The sequence below is a fragment of the Anser cygnoides genome, chromosome 15 (genome assembly GCF_040182565.1).
Source record: "Anser cygnoides isolate HZ-2024a breed goose chromosome 15, Taihu_goose_T2T_genome, whole genome shotgun sequence".
Classification (NCBI taxonomy): Eukaryota; Metazoa; Chordata; class Aves; order Anseriformes; family Anatidae; genus Anser; species Anser cygnoides.
In genome coordinates this window covers 12,188,492-12,212,228 of record NC_089887.1, presented here as the reverse complement: position 1 = coordinate 12,212,228, position 23,737 = coordinate 12,188,492, and the positions used below count along the sequence as shown (strand labels likewise).

The 23,737-nt window shown below is 53.3% G+C and overlaps 2 protein-coding genes across 7 annotated transcripts; one reads left to right on the top strand and one right to left on the bottom strand.

Annotated features, from left to right (window-relative positions):
• Positions 1-66: 66 nt before the first annotated feature.
• Positions 67-16,827, top strand: ANKS3 (ankyrin repeat and sterile alpha motif domain containing 3). 5 transcript variants are annotated; one of them, XM_066978005.1, is made up of 19 exons: positions 67-194; positions 477-541; positions 2,863-2,973; positions 3,111-3,286; positions 3,655-3,853; positions 4,071-4,192; positions 4,860-4,941; positions 5,616-5,751; positions 6,062-6,220; positions 7,351-7,476; positions 8,683-8,798; positions 9,654-9,821; positions 10,298-10,422; positions 10,684-10,825; positions 11,395-11,567; positions 12,773-12,858; positions 13,760-13,843; positions 14,348-14,442; positions 14,666-16,827. In XM_066978005.1, exons 4-18 carry the CDS (start codon positions 3,117-3,119, stop codon positions 14,428-14,430), a joined length of 1,971 nt encoding a protein of 656 aa, XP_066834106.1. In that variant the 5' UTR covers positions 67-194; positions 477-541; positions 2,863-2,973; positions 3,111-3,116; the 3' UTR covers positions 14,431-14,442; positions 14,666-16,827. The 5 variants fall into 5 exon arrangements, 4 of the variants coding, with proteins under 4 accessions (XP_066834106.1, XP_013032303.3, XP_047917585.2 ...); XM_013176849.3 differs by lacking the exon at positions 67-194 and having other exon boundaries at positions 250-549; XR_001205300.3 differs by lacking the exons at positions 67-194; positions 13,760-13,843; positions 14,348-14,442; positions 14,666-16,827 and adding an exon at positions 12,528-12,683 and having other exon boundaries at positions 249-541.
• Positions 16,828-18,240: 1,413 nt separating this feature from the next.
• LOC106033350 (glucagon receptor-like) lies at positions 18,241-23,737 on the bottom strand. 2 transcript variants are annotated; one of them, XM_066978007.1, is made up of 14 exons: positions 23,648-23,737; positions 23,079-23,188; positions 22,862-22,958; positions 22,519-22,626; positions 22,130-22,251; positions 21,936-22,042; positions 21,637-21,793; positions 21,176-21,335; positions 20,977-21,037; positions 20,818-20,887; positions 20,581-20,669; positions 20,323-20,461; positions 20,018-20,059; positions 18,241-19,750 (listed from the first exon to the last, which is right to left on the bottom strand). In XM_066978007.1, the coding sequence occupies exons 2-14, from the start codon at positions 23,142-23,144 to the stop codon at positions 19,679-19,681; spliced, it is 1,290 nt and encodes a 429-aa protein (XP_066834108.1). In that variant the 5' UTR covers positions 23,145-23,188; positions 23,648-23,737; the 3' UTR covers positions 18,241-19,678. The 2 variants fall into 2 exon arrangements, with proteins under 2 accessions (XP_066834108.1, XP_066834107.1); XM_066978006.1 differs by having other exon boundaries at positions 23,079-23,271; positions 23,648-23,732.

The window sequence follows — 23,737 nt, the reverse complement described above, 5'->3', positions numbered from 1 at the left end:
TCGAGCCCCATTGGTGCTCGGCGCGCCGCCCCCTGGAGAGCGCCGCCACCTATTGGCTCTTTACTGCAAGGGGGCGGGGCTTGGCTCTGCCGCCGCGGGGGCTCTTGGGCTTTGTAGTCCCGAGGCTCTACGGGACGCTGCTTCCCGGCAGCCTCGGTGCCCGCTTCCGGGAGCGGAGCCTCACCGGGCGGCAGGTGGGGGGCGGCGGGGCTGGGGCAGGGGGCGCTCGGCTCGGACTCGGCCCCTCACCGGGGGCTTCTCCGGCTGTGGCCGCCCGGAGCCTGGCCGGGCCCTGCGGCAGCGGCCCGGGCTGCTTCCCCCGCCGGTGGGGGCAGGCCTGGGCCGCCCCGCGCGGGGCCTGGCCGGGGGGACCGGGGGCGGCGGGACTGGACCCTTTGCCGGGCGGTGGCGATTTTCAGAACAACTTGACTAATTTATATCTCTTTTCCTGCATTCTGGTTTTCTCACCTGCTCAGGCAACGAGCTCGGGGCGCGGGACAGCCTGCTCGCTGCTCGGTGTCTGCGGGGAGCGCTGATCTCGGTAAGCAGGTGGGTGGTGGCGGGTGAGGAGTAGCAATCAGGCAGCCTCGGGGGGCTGCGGAGGGCTTCTGGTGAGTGCCGAGTTAATCACTTTGTCCCAAAGCAAGAGCAGTCTGCAAACGTTCTCGGGGTGTTTGTCTAGCTTATTGCTAATGAGCAGATCTCCGCTGGTAATCCATCCTACCGCGCTTCTTTTGACTTATGCAAGGATTTCTGCTGTCTTTAGCCAAAATCTTCCATGCTACAACTTAACTCCATTGCATCTTGTCATAGCCACTGTAGCCCCAAGGAACAGGTTATTTCTGTCCTCTTTCTCTTTGCAGCAGCCATTCACGCACTTGAAGGCCATCACACATCTCCTCCAGGCTCCTTTTCTTTAGTCTGGACAACCCAATTTAGCCAGTTTGCTCTTTTTAGTCTTTAGGGCTCTGATCACTTACACTCTTCTTCTCTGTATTTTGTTCAGCTGTTCTCTGTATTTTCTTAGGCGCGTTCACAGCTGATATCATGTTCCAGTTTAGTCTGGGGTGAAACTTTTGCCTTTTTTAAACTCTCAATATGTAGGTAGGTAGAGCAGAGTCAGGGTGGTAGCGATGAGGTTGGGAGTCTTGTGAATATTCTGTAGTCAAGTGTTAAGTAAGTTAACCTTTCAGTTGTGTCAAACCTGCTCTGACAACTTGCTGAAGGTGTGTTTGTAACTTGTAACTGACGTGGGGCAGGTTCTGGTAAAGGCTAAACATCTGGCTTTCGTGGTAAATGTACCCAATTAAAAAGGAGGTCTGCAGAGAGATCAGCAAGCTCTGTTTTCATCTGAATATGCACGTACAAACTGTCATGGACTTCACCTCTTAACTGACTGCAAACATGCCTTTTTGCCTTCCAGTGGAAGCTTTAGTTTGTTGCGGTGAGAAACACTACTACTTTTCCTGCTTATGTTTCACCTATCCACTTATATAGTTGTGTTTTGATTGTGAGGTGGTCAGGGTGTTTCTGGTCTTTCACTTGTGTTCAGCCCTGTGTGTTCCTGCACGAGGCCCCTGCGTTGCCAGTGTAATAGAAATTGCTATTATCAGGTGGAACAGGTGATGCCTTGAGAAAGGAATCACACATTACCAACACATGCTGATTAGGTAGAATGGATGGTGCTTCTGTGGTCCTAGCAAGTTAAAGAGGGCAGAGGGGGAAGCAAGCTATGGGGAAATCTCCAGTGGGGCAGAAAAGAGGTAGGAGTTAAAGCTGATTCCCTTATCTTGTAAGAAAAAGGGCTGGTGCTTGTGAGAAGAGGACTCCTCTTCTTGCATATTTATGCAAGCATATTTATGTTTTCTAATGTTATATCTGAGGCAACATAAAGACCAACTGCTGCTGAAAATCACGTTCTGTCTCTCCTTCGTTGTTGCCAAGTGTGGCACTTGCGTGACCCCCAAATGAGGAGTTAAACTGGCAAGAAGCTCTCAAGAAGGAGAGAATGCTTCTTGGTTAGCTCAGCTGCCCAACGTAGTACGTGGTGGGATCTGGCAAACCCCAGAAGTGCTGCATGGGAGGCAGTGAGACTAGAGGGATGGGTAAAGCACTTCCCATTGGGTTGACTCAGATGTAGCCTGAAACCACAGCTGAAGACCACAGCTGATAGATGCAGCTGTGTGAAGAGCTTTTTATGAAGTACCAAATGAGAACGCTCTCCTGTGAGTAGTTAAAATGATTAATTTGCAATTGCTCCCCAAGGCTACGGATGGAAAATAAACCTTTCAGACAGTCCTGAAACTGTGCTAGCTTTGTAATTAAGTTACTGTCTGCAGAGCAGTGGGTACAGCCAGATAACAAATGGGCAGGTGCGCGGCTGTTCAGAGCGTTTCAGCAATTTCCAAGATTCACAGCAATAGGACTAGGCTGCTGCTGAAGTGCTGAAACAGTGGAAACAATCTCCTTATAACCTGATGACATGATGAAGTGTGCACCTTGTTCAGGTGATCTTAACTACTTTTGAGAGCAGTGGGCACTTGTCAGTATTAATGACCAAATTCTAGTTTAGGCAGGGCCATCCTGTGGTCCAAGATATGTTTCTGGTGCTTCTCCCGACACATCAATTCTTAATTCTCTCTGAATTATAAGACATGCAGACCAAGAATTACATCCTTTTGTATAGCACTAAGCATGCTATCAGCACTTAAATAGAAGTTTAATGTCTTCTCTTGATGAAGCTATCCAAAGGTGCCTTAGGCATGTTTTGATCAGAAGGGGAGGAAATAAAGCCGGTGCTTCTGAAGTCTTAAAATGAGATTTGAAAGATGTTCTTAGCATTATTGGCTTTTATTTTTCTAGTGTATTCAAATCCCAGAGTCTCCTGCAGCAAGAAAGAACTGCCAGCAGAAACTCCTTGGCAAGTCTTGTTGCTTCAGGCTACAGCAGGCTAAGAAGGCCATCAAAGTAAAGGTAGGAGTTTGAAACTCTGTGCCTCTGAGGTGACCTTGCCTCCAAGCCTTGGAGCTTCAGAGCTCCCTGGTGAGGCAGTACTCGGTGCAGGACAGAGATCAGCCAGCTCAGAGTTCCGCTTTGCTTTGGTTGCTCAGAGCGGGATGTCGGAGCTGAGTGATGAAGCCAGCGAGTCGGAGCTGCTGAGCCGCAGTCTCTCCATGTGGCATGGGGTCGGACAGATGATTTGTCAGGAAGAACTGGATGTTCCTCTGGACTTGCACACGGCCTCCTCCATCGGCCAGTATGAAGTGGTGCAGGAGTGTATCCAGCGGTAAGGAGGGGCTGGAGAGGGCACAGCTCTCTTGTACTTAGTGACTTAACTTTCTTTTTTTTCCTCTGGCTGCCGTACAGGTCTGCCTAACATTGCAAGAAGGGCACACCATGGAACTCCTGATGTGTTCTTAGGCACAAAGTTACAGGGGGCAATCCTGCTGGTTAAAAATGATCTCTTCGGTGATTTGGTGGATGTTGTTCCAGAGCTGGTAGGAATTCCCATGCAGGCTTCAGTGCTAGATTTTATTGTTTTGGTTTTTTTTTTCAGCATTCTTTCAATATGGTGGTGGTAGCAGAGACTGCTGGAATCTGCTGTGAGTCTATCTCCAGGCCAGTAGTTCAGCTGATTTCTTTTCTGTTATTTAGTGGAGATCTAGATTTGAATAAGAGGAACTGTGGTGGCTGGACTCCACTGATGTATGCTTCCTATATTGGCCATGACACCATTGTGCACCTGCTGCTGGAAGCAGGAGTGAATGTGAACATCCCAACACCAGAAGGACAGACACCGCTCATGCTGGCCTCCAGCTGTGGAAATGAAAGTGTTGCTTACTTCCTCCTCCAGGTGTGTATCCTGTAATAAATAGGTAGAGCCACACTGCATGGTTTAAATGCGCAGAGTAGGATTCTCCATCAGTTGTGACCGAAGTTTGCAATTTGTTCTGTTGAGTCCAGCTTCCTGACAGGGATTTAAACTTTCTTGGTATCACACCACAGAGGGGCAGTGGCTAAGAGACCCAGCAGAGGGGATGCAGTAAAGAACATTCTCTGTTCTCTTGAAGCAAGGCGCAGAGCTGGAGATGAAAGATATTCATGGCTGGACTGCCTTATTTCACTGCACCAGTGCTGGACATCAGCAGATGGTCAAGTTCTTACTCGACAACGGGGCAAACGCCAACTGCAAGTAAGGAAGAATCTATCACTTCTCAAAAGATCTCTCATTTCATATAGGAAAGCAACAGTTGATGTATGAATGCATTCAAATACAGACAGGAAGAAGATGCCTGCTTTTGTCTTCACTTCCTAAAGCACAGGATAGTATTAGCTATTAGCTAGTACAAGGACAGGTGACTTGCAAACAGAACAGTGGAGGCTGCCCATGTTGCTATCGTTTATTTAAACAAGTACAAGAGAAATTAGATTTACTACTGGCTTAATTATGGGATAAACTCCAAAAGAAAACGGGTGCAACTGTTCCTGAACTCAAGTTTGGTTTCTAGTTTTTGGAGTGTGCAGCGAATTCCTGTGATTTAGGAACCACCTGTACGTTTGTGTATTGAATTGCCTAGGGACGGCAAGAGGTTCTCGGCTTTGCTAGTTCCTGAAAAACAGATTTTGCCAATGAAAGGCAGATAGGCAGCTGGAGGAGCAGCGTGTTGCTGTGCAGAGTCACACTTTCTGCATCTGTATTATTGAGATAGGCCAGAATGCAGTGTGTATATATATAGCCAATATACTGTATAGTTTGTGATCAGCTAAGGGTGGAGGCTGGAAGTGTCCTATTATGATATGGCAAGGAATGCAGCGCATGTTTGATTATTCTAATCCATGTGTGTTTGTTCCCTTTCTAGGGAGCCTGTGTATGGATATACACCTCTGATGGAAGCAGCTGCTTCTGGCCATGAGATAATTGTTCAATACCTTCTCAATCATGTAAGTGTCTGGACAGTTCTCTGTAAAGCTCAAAATCTGTGGTTTGAGCCTTCAGAGAGGGAGAACCACAAGACTAATGCCATAACAGTTCTAAGTGTTGTTTAATCACTGACAGTCACTCTGATCTAAAGTAATGAATTCCAAGGGCTGTTCTAAAAATAGCTGTTTTCTGAAGGCTAGTACTCAGTGCACTGCTAGTCTTGCACAAAGAGGAGAAAGTCTGATGTGACTGAATATTGGCTGAATTAGGAAGCAGCTAATGCAGTAATCTGCATTGAGTTTACAGGCTTGCGTGCTTGGACTGCTGGGCATCTTAAGTCTCTGTCCTAAAGCTTATCAAGAGACATGAATGCCAATGTTAAACAGTTTTTAATATCCCACTCAGCTGGTCCAGCTTACTTCCAGAAGGAGGCAGCAATGCAAAACATTTCAGATAAAACTAAGTAGCTCCCAGTGGCAATGCACAAGAGCCATATGCCTCCTTGGCATTTGGGGACTGGGGAGACCAGGTAGAAAGGCAACAAGGAATTCATAGTGCAGCTTGAACTATCAAAGGTGAGCCTGTATTTCTGATGGGCTTGGAGAAATGAAGACAATTCTTTAGCTTCCTTGAAGATATTTTTTTATGTAATACATATCTGCTATGAACACTCCAAATGCCTGTTTTTCTGTAGGGAGTGAAAGCAGATGTCAGAGATAACACTGGAGCCACGGCACGGACACTAGCTATGAAGTATGGACATACGAAGATTGTGGGGTTGATAGACTTGCATGCAGCCCCCGTGCCCAAGGTCTTCTGCAGGGGTCCAGGTAAACAGGTTTTAGTTCCTTCATCTTAAGGTAGAACATGAAGATAGGTGCTTGATGTCTTGTAAGTATGGAATTACATATATGGGGTAATATTAGCTGGTCTGTCTTGGAAATTTCAGTATTTTTTTAGGATGTAAGAGGCACAGATCCAACACTTTTTTCTTGCCTGCTGGCCCTTTTCTGACCTAGTTAAACTTTCACCCTCTCTTTTAACACTTCCTTTTTTCTTTTCATTGCTTTTATAGGACCAGTAATAAATAAGTAGGTACATGAATTATCATGCTGCTAACAGTCTTTGTTTCGACTACAGGAAAATATGAAGAGCTGAGTTCTTCAGATGAGTCGTGTTCTGCTCCCCAGAGACAGAGACCTGTTCGTAGGACCAAGGGTCCCAGCATCCATGATGGGCCCCAGGCTTTGGCTAAGATAACAGCAGTTGGAATCGGGGGAAAGAAGCAGTCTCGCTATGGTGAGAATAGTTTGAAGCCTAATTGCGAGTCCTTCATGGTCTCAGGTGCTTTACAGCTATTTCTGTGCCAACAATTCTCTTTTCATTTGGGTTTTTCTATGCATGGCTTACACAGAAAGGAAAACAGTGAACTAACTCCATCATACAAGGCTATAGAGCTTCTGGTTTAAAACCAAAGTCTATTGAATGCACTTGTGAGAGCCGGATATCGAGTGGAAAATTATCTGTAGAACAAACACTGCTCTTACTTCAATTACTGTTCCCCCTCACTCTTGAAAACAGTCCAGCTTCTCTTTTGAGGTGGGCTCAAAGGCTTGAGAGCCCTTCTCGGTTGATGACAAAAAAGGACGAGGTCACACAATCCAGGAAATAACTGATAATGAAAGTAAATTTGCTACACCTGGACCTGTCAGCTTTGTTTTCCTTGATGCTTGAAGTACCACTTCAAAAAAAAAATTTAAGGCCTTTGTAGAAGGCTAGGACAAAGATCATGGTAGTTCAGACATTGACCACTGGATGCAGTGGTATGAACTTGCCTTCTCATGCATGTGTCGTAGCTATAGGTATTCCTCAGGCTGATTACCTAGTTTTCTGAAATAGCCAATATGGGCTTAAAAGCATATTCAAAACTTGGTTCATTCTCTTAGCACAGATGCGTGCTACACCATGGGCAGTGACTGTATCAGCACAATAATCAGCTTCTGAAATGATAGTGAGATGTTAACGCAGATGCGGAAGGGTTAGTTTTACATTGTGCTTGGCTGGGGGGGTGAAGCACAGTTGGCACTTTGCTGTCTTAAGCAGATGTTTTTCCACTTAGCGTGAGTGTGGAGATGAGAGGAAATGCTTGAAAGCTGCTCCATAAGTAAGGTACAGCTCTGCTATAAGGCTGTTTCCTCTGACTTTTCATCAATGCCACCATCTAAATAAAGTCCAGCTATTTGTTTGTGTGAGGGAAACTGTAGGCATACGCACTTTCTCCCCTGTGCTTTTTAAAATGGATTCTGCTAGTTGAAGTGACAGTCTCTTGGTTATTTTGAAATCCCTGAATGAATGCTCTTTCTGCTGGAACCTCCCTGGTAACTTGAATCCTAATTACTCTGTTCCTTCTCCCTTTTTCGTGCGCACAGAGCAGGTCCCTCCTCAGGGCTATGTTACCTTCAATGATGATGGCAGCTGTGAAGCAGATGGTATCCGGAACCGGGATGTTACCTCTCCAATTAATGAGCAGGATGTGGAGAGCAGCAGCAGCAGGGGTAAATCACTGCCTTGGAGAAAGAATCTACTTGCAAAGCTCACCTGGGTGTGGGACTGGCCCCTTGGCTTCCGTGTTCACTTTCCAATCTCCTTAGCTGTTAGGCAGCTGTGGTCACTGGATCTTCACCTTTGACCTGAGTCTGTGGCATCGTAATATTGTACCACTGGCCAGAACCAGGTTGTGCTTGAGCCTCCAAGCAGAGAGTGAGATGCCCCAGTGGGCAGGGAGAGGAAAGACCATTCTGAATGCTGCCTTCACCTCTGTCTGTAGTAGTAGGACTGACCTTGAGAAAGCCCAGAACCTGGAGGGGCAAAAGGGAGGCATTCTGGAGCAAGTAAGATACTCCCTTGGTAAAAGAGGTCCAGCAAATTGCCATTAATATGCTGAGGGCTGAAGTATCTCCCTTCTGAGGAAAGGCTGAGAGGGCCAAGGTGGTTTAGTGTAAAGGAGAGAAGGCTCTGTGGGGATGGCAGTGTGTACAAATATCTGAATGGAGGGTGTGAAGAAGACGGAGCCAGGCTCTTCTCAGTGGCGTCCAGTGACAGAACGAGAGGTGGCAGGCACAAACTGAAATGGAGGAGATTGCCTCTGAACGTAAAGAAACAGTTTTTACTGTGAAGGTGATTGAACACTGGAACAGGATGCCTAGATGGGTGGAGACTCCCTTCTTGGAGATGTTGCCGTTACATGATTCTAGGTGACTAGCTTGAGCATGGTTTGGGACACGATACCCTCCAGAGGTCCCTATGAACCTTGACCGTTCTATGATCCTGTGAAGCAGCACAAGGAAAGCATCTCTGGGCAGTTCCTAAACTAATGGAGGGTAATGTGGCACTGTGCTGGCCCTGCTCAAAGAGAGATTTTCCCTGGATTTCAGTAATGGGAGTGAGGGCTTATTGTAGGTAATAATTCACTTGTCCACCCTGTCACCAAGAGCCTCACAGAAACACACAAACACACACTTGGCCTTCCTGCTCTCTGAGATACTAAACAGACTAGGAGAAAGACTAGTGTGTGGGATCAGACTTGTGACATGTCTGTCTCAGAACTGTCTTGTAATCATGAGTATTACAAGTGAGTGAGAAACCCAGAACAAGACTTCCTTTATGCCTTCCAGGAGACTTCCCTGATTGTTGTGTGGCAAAAACAGTCTTGAGTGTAATGAAGCTCAACCTCGAGATTTTTTTTTCCTATTCCTTTCCAGAGGATAATGTTTTCTTCACCAACAACTTAGCAGCCATCAGGAGCAGCAGCAGCAGTAGTGAATGCCTGACCAAAGCCCTGGGGGTCAGCAGTGAAGGCTCCTTGGAAAGTAATGAGGTGAGGTTGTCCTTTTTCCTTTCTCTGCCTTCAGTTTGGCCTGTGCTGTTACCCTTCCACAGCCTGCTATGATTCTACCTCCACAGAAGGCTGCACTACCAGGCTGGGTGGGAAAAGGTACACGAAGGCACGCGAAACCAAGTTTCTGTATTTGAAGATTACACATTGGCTTGTTTGGTCTCTGGCTAGTAGCCAACTATCAGAGTATTCACTCAAGTAGATTTTTTGATGTTGAGTCAATGGTTTTTAAGCTCTTTCTGTTGCTTCCGAACTCTTTCTTGAGCACCATCTATCTAGCAATCCGTAAAGGACATCACTTGCTAGATAGAGCTGGGTCGGTCCTTTAGCGTGGTGAGATAACAGGCAGTATTGTAAGATTTAGAGAAGCACAGTGATGCTATATTGTCACCCTGAAATACAGAAAAGGGAAGAGGTGGTTCAAGTCACAGCTTGCGCTTCAGAGCCAGCTCTGGGCTGGTACGTAGAAAGGTTGTGAACACAGATCCTGTTTCTTGAGGTGCTTCTCGCAAATAGGAACTCAGTGTGTTGTGTTGGTCTGGGGAGGATTTGGTGCTGCTCTCTGCTCCTGCATGCTACTTCATAGGCTGGAATTGCAAGAGCCTGTTAATTCCAGGCCAGTCTAGAGCAGTGCTGTAACAAGGTGCCATCCTGACAGTGATTTGACTCAGCTATTTCTAAAAATGTTTTTAGTCGTCATTGCTTGTATTTGTAGACCATTGTCTGGATTTAGAGCTTTAGGCTTGGAGCCTGCGCTTGTTAGACGTAGTGATCCTGGCACCTTTGCATGACTGTCCTTGACCTTTACATTCCCTGTTGCGTTCTTTCCTTTTTCAGGATTCTGACCACACAAACAGTCCTCCAAGTCGGAAACAAGCCAAAAGCTTTAAGGTCAAGAACCGCTACAGCAACAGTGATAACCAGTGGACCCACTGCCCAGGGAAAGCTGGAGGCTCTAGCCAGCACCTCATGCTTCCAGAGCCCCCTGCCTATACAGGACCCCAGGTAACTGAGGACAGAAAGCTATCTTTGAAATGATGCAGACCACATCACTGTACCAAGCCTGGGAGGTTTCTTTGAAATTGTTCAAGCTGCTTTCTTGGCCTTCTCAGATAAAAGGAAAGCTTCATCAAAAAGTCATCAAAATGTCTTTGATACCCACCCCCTGCCCAAATATAAATACTTGTGAAAGAGCAATTTTTTGTACAAAGAACTGCTGGTTTAGGTGTTGATGTTGCTTGGAGGGATATTACAGATCCTTCAGGGCTGTGGTGGGGACTGGGGCAAATGGTGGGGGGTTAGCTGTCTCTTCTGCAGTTGTTACAAGAGGTAGTAGCTGCAGTGCACAGGCCAGGACAAGTCATGACTTGCTGGAACCCAGGAAGGCATAACAGTAACAAGAGGAAGCAGATCTTTATGGTGAAGAAGAGAGGTGATGCTTTTGTTTGTGAGAGCATAAATAGTTTTTGTTTGGGCTGCAGGACCTGGCAACGTTCCTTGAGCAGATTGGGTGCCTGAAGTACCTGCAAGTGTTTGAGGAGCAAGATGTTGACCTCAGGATCTTCCTGACCCTCACAGAGAGTGACCTGAAGGAAATAGGCATCACGTGAGTATCTGTCAGGTAGTTCTTATCTCTTCCATTAAAACTACAAATGCAACCTGGTAAAGAAAGCTTAGCTGGTGAGTGCTTATCTGTTTTGGTAGTCTCCTGCACAACTTTGATATCCCTTAGTTCCTGGCCACAACAAGCTTTTGTTGTGGACGGTGCCTTTGGAGGAACCAGGAGGTTGCAAAGGTCCTGCAGGCATCCTGTTGGGCACGGACAATGCAATGTTTGCTCCCTGACAGTTTGGTGTTCTCCCACCAGCCTGTTTGGACCCAAGAGGAAGATGACTTCTGCTATTGCCCGATGGCACAGCAATGCCCGGCCGCCCAGTGATGCCCTGGAGCTGGCCTATGCAGATCGGCTGGAGGCTGAGATGCAGGAACTGGCCATTCAGCTGCACAAGGTAAGAAGTCTGCCAGGAGCTGCTCAGTGGCTTATTGTGGTCTAATGAGTGACCGGTAGCATGTTTCTATGTTCTGCCTCTAATGGACTGGGGTAAAGAAACAGGCATAACTTCCAGAGGACACACTAGGTGTTGAGTAGATCAGTTAACCCCATAAATACAAATTTTCCCCTCTGCATTCACCTGAGAACTAAAATGAGGGGGTGAGGGGAACTGACTACCTGCCTTTTTTGGTAGTGTCACTTCACATGAAGTTGTGCAGCCATCTGCAAACGGGCTTCTAGTGATTTAGGAAGTTAGGTCTTCTGAATATCTTTGGTAAAGGAGAGCAAGAGGAAATTGTAACTTTGGGGCTGGTCTTGGTGTGGATAGAATCTCTGTTCAGTGTATAAATCTTGGGCAGTTTCATTTCTGCTGGTTTTGGCACGTTTCTGCAGGGATCCTCTGGCTGCCAAACCCATTAAAACAGCAGGGATATGTCAGAGCAGGGATGTGTGAGAGTGATGTACAGTACTTGGAGTGATGTACAGTACTTGCAGTGTAGTCATCTGCGCTCTGTTCTGCTGTAGAGGTGTGAAGAGGTGGAGGTGATGAAGGGCCAGGTGTGCCAGGAGCAGAAGCTGCGTGCGGTGGCCGAGAGCTGTTTGATGGAGCGGGATGAGACCTGGAATGCCATCCAGTGCCAGCTCAGAGAGGCTCAGGCCATCACCAAGGATGCTGGGGTCTTACTGGATCAGATCAAGTAAGTTCTTCCCAGCAAATGTCACTGAAGCTAATGGGGAAAATGGGGATTTGGGCTATGAAGAGATCAGAGGTCGTGCTGTCACTCTTACAGGTGATACATAGGGTAAGGCAGGACAGCTCATGAGGCATCTGAACTCATTCTGGATCCTCTGTGGCTTTCTCTAGTGGAAAGTCATGGCCATGTGAGCAGATATGAAGCCTTGATTAGATGCATGAGCTATAAATGGGCTGTTTTTTTCAGTACCGAGTGCTCCTATTCCAACTCAAAGATGAAGGGACTCAGCTCCTTTGGAACCAAAAGCCTAAGTGCTTATACGAGACCCAAGTACTAGGGGGCATGTGGCTTGGTGACTGCGTGAATGCAGGAAAGAGTTTCTAACTTCCAAAGAGTATCAAAGGACTTCCAGTGTCCAACCCTGGCTAGTGAAGAATACTTTTTTTAGCAGCTCTGATGCCTAACAGAGAAAAGCCTGCCCTGTTCATGCCCACCACTGCCTCTGAGTTCCGTCTTCCCCTACCTGCTGTTATGTCCTTTGCTGCCTTTGTGGTACTCTTCTCCGTGCCCCAGCTGAGCCCCTGTTCTGTCACGGCCCTGATCTGTCGGTTGATAGGACTGACGTGTCCTTGAAGATGACAGTGGTCCTACTGCTACAGTTTCTAGCCTAACAGGGGAGAAGGCTCAGCTCACATCCAAGCCAGGGATTGGCTTCCAAAGGAGAGCAGAGTGATATTCCCAGAGCACTCTTCCCACTGAGGAGCTGAGGCTGCAGTGTTTGAACTGATAGCATGATGATGTTAACCAGAGAACTCTGTGTGCCCCTGATGACTGTCCTGAGGTAGCTTCATTTGCCCATTAGAAACATTGGACTGGGGTTGATTCTCATATAAACCAGATGCAGCCCCTGGCTTAGGCTTTCTCCTGCTCACCCCACCCCCTCCTTCTCTTCTCCCCCCGCAGCTCCTCTGTGGACAGGGGCAGAGATTGCTGTGGAGATGGGGCACAGTGGAGAGCGCCCTGAGCTTTGTCTGGGGCACGTCTTCCTCTTCCTGGGAAGGAACAAGGAGCAGTTTGTAACCCAGGGCGTTAGATGTGGTCCCTCGGCATCCCAAGCAGGTACTTGCAGGATGTAGGAGGGCACAGACCGGCATGCTGTTCCAGAAACCTCCCTGTGCATTTCTGACAGGCTTTGTCTTGTTTGGCAGATCCTGTCAAGCAGAGCTGTCCTCCCGGCTAACCCAAGAGCAGGCAGCTGGCAGAGCGCTGGACACAAAGGTGCAGCTGGGAACCGGTGAGAGTTGAGTAGTATGTCTGGGGAAGGAAGAGCTGATCGAACCAAAGAAACGGGAGCAGGGGGTGGGCAAACAGTCGGAGACCCTAGAGCAGGCCATGTGCTTGCCTTTCACTGCTGAGAGGGAGAGGCTAGGTGTGATTTGGAATGCTAGGTGAGCAGGTAAATGCTTACACTCAGTATAAAAAGCCTTGCCTGGGGAAAGCATCTAAAGTGTCCAAGGTGTTTGGGCTTTCACTGCAGCAGAGTTTCTCTGAAGCTCTTGATCCTTAGCAAGTCAGAAGTCCTGGGGTCTGGCAGGTGTTTCTGGCTAAAAACATAGAGCTGTAGCACAGGCACTCAGTGGCAGTCGTGCTTAAAGATCCTGTGGCTTCCCCTTCCTGCACCGCAGTGTGGGCGCCTCAGGTGTGTTACTGCACTGGGCACTAGAGCAAGGTCTGAATCGGAACCAGTGGTGGCTCAGTGACCCAGTCTGGTGGATGTGCTGCTCATGTAGTGGGGCAAACGGCTGTACGAGGCTGGGTAGGGCTGGCTCTCCAGCTCCTGATCACAAGGAGCTAGCAAATGGTCATGCTGCCCTACATGATGTGCTCTTCACTGCTTGTGTTTTAAAAGTGACGTAATCAGAGATGATGATTTCAGTCTGCTACACTTAATCTTTGAGATCTATCTTACTGTGTGACCAAGCCAGTATTTCTGAGGGGGGGGGATCACAAGTGGTATAACTGGTGGGGAAAAAACTCAGTTTCTGCCATGGGCAGTTCTAGTTCCCTTCACATGTGACTCAGAACCCCCAACTGGAAGCACTTTGGGTGTAGACACCTCACAGCAACACCGAGCCCTTCTCTCTGTTCTGTTGCAGAGCATGCAGATTGACAAATGTGTGGTTTCTTTCTTGCAGTGCGGGAAGGATGGCCACCTTCCTTGAAGTCTCTGAGCTTGCCTGAGCTGTCAGCTGTCCTAGAGAAGTGTGTGGGAGAAATGGGTAAGGTGGGGGAGGACGCTGGCCATGTGAAGTGACTGTTGTGTGGGGGGAGGCATGGCGGGGCGTGTTTTTGATGGTTTGGCAGTGGTATGGGTTGGACGGAGCTAACAATCCCCCCCTCATTGAGGGAAGTCTCCCAACTATGGAGCTGTTGCTGGCGTTTTCTTGCACTTACTCTCACTGCAGACGTTGGGCTCTGCCTTAGCCTCTGCTGACAGGTCCAGCCTGAGAGAAGGGGATCCATAGCCCCCTGTGTCTTCCTTGCTGCTGTCCTCTCCTGCTCAGTGATCAGAGCTGCATGTGAAGGGGTTCCCAAAGCGTGTGCCCTGCAGACAGGAACTTGTCCCAGCAACAGGCACGGTTTTGTTCCATGGGCCCTGCAAGTTGCAAGGAAGAAGATGGCATAGAGGCAGGATAATGGTGGCTGAATGCAGTCTGCAGCCTGCTCTTTCCCGCTCGCTGGCCTGTTGCTGACAATGATTTTTCCTTTTGGTTTGTCCTCAGGTAAAGCTCTGCAGACTGTGACTCAAAACCTCCAAAGGCTCCAGGCCCCAGGGCAGGGCGGGCAGAGCTGGCTAGAGCCATAACAAAGCAGGATGGTGAGTGGGAACTAATGATAGCTAGAAGAGGCTGTGGAATTGAGGGAGCATCACTTCTTGCAGCAAGTAACAGCCATCCGTAGCTTGTGCCCAGTGTTTGCTTGTAGCATCCACCCTGAGGATTACTCCGGTCCTTATGTGCCCCTTGCCTGGCTTTCTGTTTGGAAAAATCTCTTTGTGCCCCCCGGAAGGGTAACTGTCCTGTTTTTCCTGGTGGCTGCAGGAATACTGACGTCGGGTGACTGTTCCACCCGGAAGCTGAGTGTGCCTGGGAGAGTGAGCGTGAGCACTGTGCTGGCAGCACCGCAGCTCTGCTGAGGGCTGGCCGACGTGTGGAAGAAGGTCTCGGCCATCAGAGAACGTGCCTGGGAGAATGAGGGACAGCAGAGGACAAGGACTCAGCAGCTGTATGGGCCTGACTGTTGTCTAGGCTCCCAGGAACGTGTTGTCCGTACTGGAAGGTTAAGTTAAGAGGACAAGCACTGAGCCCGAAGGGTTTATCTGCCTTAAACTCCCTGTAGCCTTTGTCATTCAGGGCTGTGTGGTGTTAGAAAGCTGACAGCTACCTACAGCAATCAGTTATCCTTTTCAGAATCCCCTCCTGAAGGCCTCCAACACACATGGATTGGTAGTTGCTCAGGAGCTGACACAGAAAATGTATCTGAGGCAATAAGGAGAGCAGGCTTGTTGTGGATGAGTAAAGTGAGCAGAGGTGGTGGTGTTTGCAGTGAGCCTCCAGAGAAGCTCACGCAGCCCTAGTCTGTAGCTGGAATGACTTCCCTACTGCTGTCTCAGATCTGTACTTCAAAACCTCTCCTAGCCAGCCTGCCTTGGTTCAATTCAGATTCTTGCCCCCCTCCGGGGTCACTTTTGATCATGTTTTTCACTCCCAAATAACTGTTTTTTGTGGTAAATGCTTTGTGGCAGAGACTCCAGTGGTCAGGTTTGTCGGTGCCAAGATCCCAACACTGACAGTGGTTGCAAGGCAGATGTGCCCCTGGAAGGACATGAGAGAGAAGGAAAAGCTCAAGACTGTTTGGTCTCCTTTGCCTCTGGCAAGCAACAGAGTGCCAAGGCGGGCAGAACAAGAACAGAGGAATAGATCTGTCCCCACGTGGGAGGTGGATTTAAAAATAAAAATAAAATCATATCCCAGTTGCAGATGTAGCTGCCGTGCAAAGCTTTAGTCCCCAGCTTTGCCTGCCTTTGGTTTCCAGGCTTCAGTGCTAGGAAATAAGGCTGCTGAGGCATTCTTGTGTTGGCACGGTGGGTGTTTTCAAAGGGCAACCGCATGGCGCAGGAAGAGGCCCCCTCCCAAGGGGACTGCCCGGTCTCTTGGAGCTGGGCAAACAGCCACAGGGGCTCTGGTGACAGTTATATCGTATAAAATGGCTTCCAGCACTGTGCAGCAGCTCTGTTCCTGCGTACTGCTGAGTCCAAGGCGGGTGGGAGGTGGGGAGGGAATATCTGTGGTCTGACCGATGGCCTTAATGAGTCTGGAGAAGTTCCCTTCTCTTTGCTGAGAAGCGGAAGAAACCCTGTTCCTTCTGATTATTTTTTAACCTTAATCACAAATGCTGAAACGCAAAAAAAAATCCCAGCTCCATCCTTAGCTAGTTATCCCCTTCTGATCAACTGCCCAGGACTATTTAGGCTTGAAAATGAGTCTGCATTTGGTGAAGGTGACATCCAGTTGGGCTGTCCCAGTGAATTGTCCCTGCGCTTCTGGGGGCAGTCCTGGGGCACTGAGGCAGGTACGTACACCACTTGGCACACCTGCACTGCTGCAGCCTGTGCGCACTTGACAGCGTGCTCAGCTGGGGAACGTCGCTTTCTATTCATGTTTAACTCTTGAAATGAAAAAGCTGCTGTTGTGCCCCTTGTTTGGGGAATGACATGGGTGTATGCAGGTGTCAAGTGCTGCAGGCAGTAGGACGAGGCTGCAGGAGCTTTCATGCTGAAGCACTGTTGTTGTGGCAGAGGCAGCTATTCTGAGGCAGCATCCCTGAAAGCTGCTCAGAGTATTGAGGATGTGCTAGGAGAGGGATTTGGGGCCTTGTCCTTCGTTCCCCCCTATGGAACAGGGGTAGGCTGGAGACTCGCAGTGTAGGTGTGAAGAAAGCCCAACAGAAAAGGTTCTCTGGGAGCCCAGATGTAAAGGCTCAGAAGGGTGCTAGAGCGTCCCAAGGGGGATGCCAGGGAAGGGGCTTTATAGAACTGTGTTCCCTTGAGGAAGCAATCCCTTGAATGTGTGACTTGAAACAGTATTCAGTGCTGGAAGGGTGGCTGTGCAGGTAGCAGGGAGTCTGGTGCTACCCGAAGTCAAGCTGTCCAAATTAAATAGCATTTGTTGACTTGGCTAAAACAATAAAAACTGAAAACCTGTTTCTGGTGTCTGGTGTGTGGGCTTCTCGGGAGGGAGCTGGTGTAGAATTGTGAGTAACCTGACCGATTTATTTCAGGACCATCAGGAATACGTAGTGTTTCCAGCTTTCTCCCCCAGGTGGCTGCAGGGCTCTGGGGCTGCCTTGGCCATGGCTTCCCAGTCCCTGCCTGGCCCCTGTTGGAGGTGATGTTGTTGGTGTTGATGTGAGGTGATGATGTTGGTGTTGCTGGGTAGGTGGTGTGGGAACTCATGTAGTCAGCAGTACCAGAGCCGCGGAGGAGGAGGAGTGTGCACAGGTAAGTGTGAGCTTCTTTACTTCCTAGCTGGGAACTGCCACTTTTACATCCAAAAGGTCCTCGCTGCTTGAGAAAGGTGGCGATCTCTGCAGTAGCTCAGAAATGAGTTTAGGCCTTGTTGAGTTGCGTGCTGGGGTTTTCTTAAGACGAAATGCTGATCTTGGGCCCAGCTCTGGTCTGAGACGTGTGAGCTGTGGCAGTGTGACTGCGCTCTGCCAAACCCTCAGCCAAGCTCTGATCTGTCACTAGAGACAGGTGGGCAAGAGGAGCTACCGTTCAGCAGCTGTAACATAAACCTGTCTGGTCAGAAGTAAAGCTGCTGTGCTGAAACTCAAACAAAGCTGACCTGGGGGCTGAACTGGTGGGAGTGGAGCAGAGAAGGCTCACACCGGGATCCCTGTGGTCCCTGTATCCTGCATCAGCCTGCCTGTGGGGCAGGGTGCGGCCGGGGCTGGTCCCATACCCAGTTCTGAAGCTGCTGGGAGAGAGCTGGCGCCAGCTTCCCTGCTTCCCTTTCGTGCTGTCTTTTTCAAGGTCCATGGTGCTGAGAACTGCTGCTTGTCTCTCCTCAGCTTCATCTTGCACGCAGCAGCACTTGGGAGAAGAGTACAGGGAACCCAGGGGCCAGTGTTTGGGGGGGCAACTAGCTGATCTCAGGAGGAGGGCTAGCTCTTCCCCAGGCAGTGTGTCACTGTGCAGGCCCGGCAGCAGCTCCTGGGGCCATCCCCCGCTGGGACTGGCAGCACCCAGTGAAGGGTGAAGAGTCCAGGCTGCAACCCAGCTCCTGGCCGGGAGAAACTACCTGCTCCCTGGTTCTGCCTGTGACTTGGCTCTCCTGGTACCAGAGCTGGCATGGGATTGTGGTAGCTGTTTGTATTATTTATCACCACGTTGACTTATTTTGCTGTTTTTGTCCTTGTGCACCCTGTAATGTAATCCCAGGGTGGGGAACACGGTGCTATCTTGAGCCAGGGGCTCTTGGTGCCTGTTTAGTAACCTACAGTGAGGAGTGTGTGCACGTAAGTGCACATCAGTGCTCTTACATATACAGCTGCCTTTACCTTGGTCCCTGAGAGCCATTTCCCTCCCTCAGAGCAGACACGCGGCATGCTCTGCTTGCTGAAAAATAAACATTTATTTACATCTGAAAAGAGTCAATGTGCAAAATGGTCTCACAGGGGTTACATCTGTCCAGCAAACCTCCTGCTTGGCCCTCCAGCTTCACATGCCACTGGGGCTGAGCTCTGTCCTTCCTGCGCTCAAGGCAGCTCTCCTCGAGCCACTGTGTTTGCAAGAGGCTCAGCCCAGGAGCCCAGGGGCTGTGCGAGCCCCTTGCCCTGAGCTGGAGCACCACCTGTGTCCACTTGCATGCAGCAGGGAGTGAGAGCTGCTTTCTCCCTCCTGATGGAGCGGCCGTTGCAAGGCAAAGCGTTGTGCAGCAGGAGTCAGGGACTGTGTCCTGCTGCTGAAGGCAAGAGCAAGGGGGCTGGGGTGGCGCTGGCGGCCGCTGCTGTGCTTAGCCCTCACGGCAGCACCAGGACCAGTCCTGGACACGGAGCTTTCGGCTGCAGCCTGGTGCACGCGGCTGGGCTCTGCTGGGCTTCCAAGGGGAGGTGCGGAGACGCTGCTGGAGGCTCTTCTGTGGTTTGGGTGCTCTGGGGCGGGGGTCCCCATCCCAGCGGGGGGGCCGAGCTGGGCCACGGCAGCAGAGACTGGGCTCCCGACAGGCTACTTGGCGGCGAGGGAGTACAGCAAGTGCTTGGCCCCCTCCTGGAAAGCAAAGCTTTTCACAGGCAGCTGCTGCATAGCCGGGCCCCAAAATGCCCAGCCTTTTGCCAGCCTTCTCTTCCCGAGCCTGTGGCCTTTCCTGTGCAGGGCTTTACAGCGCTCACTGCGGAGGAGGAGGTGGCTGGGCCTGGGGGGGCCGGGGCTCAGCTCCCCCCCCCTGCTGTGGGCAGGCCGGGGTCCAAGTCCTTCGCTCTCCCCTGCAGTGGTTTTCCCCGGCCCCACCAGAGAAGCAGCGCTGCCCTTCCTCCGGGGCAGGATAAACGCAAGTCCAAGTGCTCAAGCGCTGTGCTAAGCTGCGTGCGTGCCGCTCAGCTGGCGCCGGGGGGCTCCGGAGGGGGCTCTGCCATGGGAGGAGGTTGCAGAGAGGAGGAAAGGGGGCGGCTGGAGAGCAGCGAGGAGGGAGGCAGATGCCGATGCCATGGTCTGCGGTGAGGAGGTGAAGAGCTTTGCAGGATGACCCCAGGACAGGTGTCTCGGGGTGGCGGCGAGGGCCCTCACTTAGGCAAGGAGGGGATGCCCTGGACTGGGGCAGCGCCAGCCCTGGAGGGCCCGGCATCCATCCTGCTCCCAGCAGGAGCCTGCATCCTGCTTCAGCTGGGCCTCTCCTGCGGCCAGCATCGTCTGGTGGTGCCAGCAGAGGTAGGTGATGGCGTGGGGTCAGGGAGGGGCAGGCTCAGCTCCTCACGCTGCTCGCCCGCTCTGCACAAGCACGAGGGGCTGGCGGTGTCTGAGCAGCGCCCAGGGCCCTGCCTCTGCCCGGGGACCCTCACTGCGTGCAGCAGAGCGCCGGGTGGTCGAGCTTCCAGAGCTGCCACTTCTTCTTCATCTCGGACTTCACCTGGCAGGGGCGGCAGGCTTAGGGTTCGGCTTTTTGTGCCCTCCCCAGACCGAGCGATGCGAGAGGCAGATTCGCAAAGCCTGCGGCTGGCACGACCCAAGCCCAGCTCCCAGCACCCGCCCCAATAAAGCCAAGGTTAAAGCAAGGTTAAGGGGTTTTACTGGCTTCTGTGGGGCAGCAGCCAGCGCCACAGCATTAAACTGGTGCTCTGGGGCCAGCAGGGCTGGCTGGTGGCAGAGGCAGGGCTCGGGAGGGCAGGGCACGTACCTCCTTGTTGGCAAAGCAATACAGCACGGCCACCAGGAAGCCCTGTGGAGAGAGCACGGACCTGAGTCCCACGTCAGGGTGTGGGACTGGCTCTGCCTCACCTCTCTGTGCTTTTGGGGCCACCCCAGAGCATCCCCAACACACGTGCGCATCAACTCCTCAGCCACCATCACACACTCGACAGGGCTTGGGCAGGAGGCTGGCGTCCCCATCCCCCAGCCCGTGCAGCACAGGGGCAGCCAGCTGGAGGAGGGGGCCCTAATTCTCACCCCGTGGTGCGAGGACGCGCCGTGCTCTCGCCTCACCTGGAAGGAGTTGAGGAAGAGGGTGAAGAACACCTTGACGTAGCGCAGGATGCCCGTGGTTTGCTCATCGGTGGCAAAGATGAAGACAACTTCGTGGATCCCGAAGAGGGGGATGAGCGTCAGCGTGGCTTTGGCCAGCCTGAAAAGAGCACAAGGGGGGCAGGGCCCTTTTGTGAGCAGGGACGAGCTCCCATTTAACCTGAGTGGTCATTTAATGAGGCACGGGATGGGGGAGCTGGCAAGGGCGGCCCCGCTCACCGCAGCTTGTAGTCGGCGTAGCCCTTCTGGTTGGCACGCAGCTTTGCCAGGATCACCTTGAGGATCCGCATGAAGATCAGCAGGTTGATCTGGGGGGGTGACAGTGGGGGGGAAGGGGGGCACCCATGGACCAGTCCCGCCCCGGGGCCAGCCCTCCCTCCCACCGTCCCCAAACCCCAGCCGGGAGCCGGCTCCAGCCCCCGGGAACGGCTCTGGGGGTCGCTGGGGCCCCCCTACCAGGGAGGCGAGCAGGATGGGGATGCGGATGATCCACCAGTAAGCCATGTTCTCGTTCAGCGCCCAGCACCTGCCCGGGAAGACACAGAGAGCAGCCCGGTCATGACGTGCCGGGGGTGCAGGATGAGGCCGTGCCCAGCCCTCTACGCAGCCACTCACTCTGCGTTCTCCTTCAGGTACTTGGCAGCCATCCAGGGCACCACGAACACCACGGGAGTCCCTGCAAGTCACACAGCAAACCCTGTAAAACCAAGCACCCGCCTGAGCTGAGAAAGCGCCCCCAGGCTGGGGACGCCGCGGGGTGGCACCTTGGCCCAGGGCCCGTCCCCCCGTCACCGGGCGCCCGGGTGGCCCCTACCCCAGCCCAGGTACAGGTAGAGCCTGTAGTAATTCTTCTCGGAGAAGACGGCACCGATCAGCAGTTTGTAGAGGTAGACGGCTTCCACCAGGAACCAGTAGTGGTTGGCCAGGATGCAGTACTGCATCAGCACCTGCGCCGCACGGCAGCCCAGCGCCGCCTGCCAGAGGACACCCGCCATGGGGCTGAGAGCTCGCCCATGGGGTGCACAAGTGCACCAAGAGCTCGCCCACAGGGTGCATGGGTGCTCCAAGAGCTTGCCCATGGGGTGCACAAGTGCCTTAAGAGCTTGCTTACTGGCTGCATGGGCACCCTGTGAGCCCAACCACCAGGCGTATGTGCACCCTACGAGCTCACCCACCGGCCACACGGGTTGCGTGGGCACCGGCACCCAGCTGCACGCCCTCCCCAGGGTCAGTTTCCCCCCGGGCTCAGTGTCACCCCCCCCAGGCCGCGCTTGCCTCGTGGCTCAGCAGGGCCTGCCAGTCGGCCACCTGCACCACCTCCATGCCCCAGCGCCTCTCCAGCAGCGCGTCCTTCACCATCACCGAGGTCGCCCGTAGCCCGAAGGAGGCAAAGAGGTTGGCGTGGATGTAGTTCCTGGTGCAGTGGAGCTTCCTGGTGAGAGCGAGGGGGTCGGGGGACACCCCTTGGCCGTGGCTGGCAGCCACGAGCAAGGGGCCATGTGCGGCAGGGGCCGTGGCCCTGCTGGGGCTGACCCCCGGTGCATGGCAGGACCGCAGCCCCCAGCCTGTCCTACCTGAAGACGGTGAGCACAAGCAGGGCAGAGACAAGGGTCAGCAGTGACAGCGAGTACCCCACGGTGTAGAGCACTTTGAAGCTCACCATCAGCCTGCGGGCACCCTCCTGCACACAAGCACCACTCCACTAAGCCCGGCTGAGCAGCACCCGCCGCGCACCCTGGGGTGCCCCCGCCCCGGCCAGGGCTCCCACCTCCTCCATGGTGGACTCCATCTCCTCCTCGCACTGCGAGTAGTCCCGCCAGGGCTGGCTGCCGTTCACCGTCACCCACTGCCCATCCACACCGCACCTGCGGCTCACCAGCCCGTGTTTCACTGCGGGCACAAAGCAGCAGAGGCTTCCTTCGGGCTGCCGGGGGCCCCAAACCCCCACCCCATGATGGAACCATGGCTCTCTGCAGGGGCACCGGGGCACGCAGCCATGGCTCACACCCACAAGGCTGCCTCTGCTCTGCCCTCCCCATGCCACGCGCGTCCCAAGGCTGTGGGACCCTGCTCACTCCCAAGCTCCCAGACCTGCTGTGGGCCAGCACCAGATCCCGCTTCCCCACGGGGTCCGGGATGGCCGAAGCTCATCGTCACCTTTCTCAAACCAGGGCAGGTAGAAGGGGCAGGAGACGTTGACGGCGGTGCCGGGGCTCCCGTCAGGCCAGCAGGCGTACATGTCGAATGTGCGGTTGCAGAAGAGCCCTTCCGTCGGCAGCGCCACGCCGGGGAGAAGACGATGGTCGGACACAGGCGGCATGGCCAAGCCTGGTCCCACTGTCCCCACACCTCAGCCCCCCGGTACCCCAGCCCTTGGGTGCCCCCCACGGAGACACCCGGTCCTGGCTCAGCAGCCCTCTGCGGGTGACCGGTGTCACCAGGAGGCTAAATCCCAGCCCTGGATGTCACCCAGCCCCGCGCCCCGCGCACAGCCGGGTACCTGCCGGGTACGGCTCGCTCGCCATCCTCCTCAGGCACTCGTCTCGGTACCGCATCCACTCCTCGAAGGTCCTCTCCAGCACCTTGGCCCCGCCGTGCTGCAAGCCCAGAGCCCGGTTTGGAGCTGCCAGCCCCGCACGCTGGGGGCACGGAGCCCACAGGGGCCTGAAGCAACCCCTCGGCACGCGCCGGCCCCGCAGCCCCGGCTTGCACCTTACCGGCACGGAGGAGAAGAGGCACATCCAGGCGAGGTGGACGAGGCTCCGCCGGTACGCGGGTGCCATCACGTCCCTCACGGCTGTCCCCGCCGGCCCGCGGCACCCCGGTCCTGGGCGAGAGGCGGCTGCTGAGGGCGGCACGGCCGAGGGCTGCGCTCCCCGGGGCAGAACCGGGCTGCGAGCGCACCAGTGGCTGGGGTGGGAGCAAAAGCCACTTGGGGTAACCAAGCGCCAGCCTGGTGCCACCGGGCTGGGAGCTGGCGGGGGGCGAAGGCACGGCCCGGGGGGTGCCGGCATCCCAGCGAGGGTGGCACCGGGCTGCCACAGCCCTGGGAAAGGGTCAGGGCTGGAGCCCCCCCGGGGCTCCCCCTTGCAAACGGGCGCTCCCCGCGTTCCCCGGCCCAGCCTCGCCCGGGGGCTCCCGGAGCCCCCCGCACGGCCCCCGGACCCCCCGCCCCGCTCCCCCAGGGCCGTGCCCACGGGGGGTGGGGGGGTCCCCCGCCGCGCAGCCCCTCGCCGCCCCCCCAGCCCCTCGCCCCCCCCGCCCCGTGCCGCCCCCAGCCCCGTACCGGCTCCGCGACGTGAGCGCGGCGGCGAACGAGCGGCGTCTGCGGCTCGGGCGCCTCCCGCCAGCGCCGTGCCCCGACGGGGGGGGCGGA

What these genes read in the sequence shown, in the direction of transcription:
- LOC106033350 (XM_066978007.1), bottom strand. Translation starts at nt 23,144, where the DNA reads ATGGCACCCGCGTACCGGCGGAGCCTCGTCCACCTCGCCTGGATGTGC. An exon ending in TACCTGAAGGAGAACGCAGA is followed by an intron (nt 20,888 to 20,976) that starts GTGAGTGGCTGC and finishes CTTCCCGGGCAG; the next exon opens with GTGCTGGGCGCTGAACGAGA. An exon ending in CCATCCTGCTCGCCTCCCTG is followed by an intron (nt 20,670 to 20,817) that starts GTAGGGGGGCCC and finishes TCACCCCCCCAG; the next exon opens with ATCAACCTGCTGATCTTCAT.
- ANKS3 (XM_066978005.1), top strand. Translation starts at nt 3,117, where the DNA reads ATGTCGGAGCTGAGTGATGAAGCCAGCGAGTCGGAGCTGCTGAGCCGC. An exon ending in CTGCCTATACAGGACCCCAG is followed by an intron (nt 9,822 to 10,297) that starts GTAACTGAGGAC and finishes TTTGGGCTGCAG; the next exon opens with GACCTGGCAACGTTCCTTGA. An exon ending in CTGAAGGAAATAGGCATCAC is followed by an intron (nt 10,423 to 10,683) that starts GTGAGTATCTGT and finishes TTCTCCCACCAG; the next exon opens with CCTGTTTGGACCCAAGAGGA.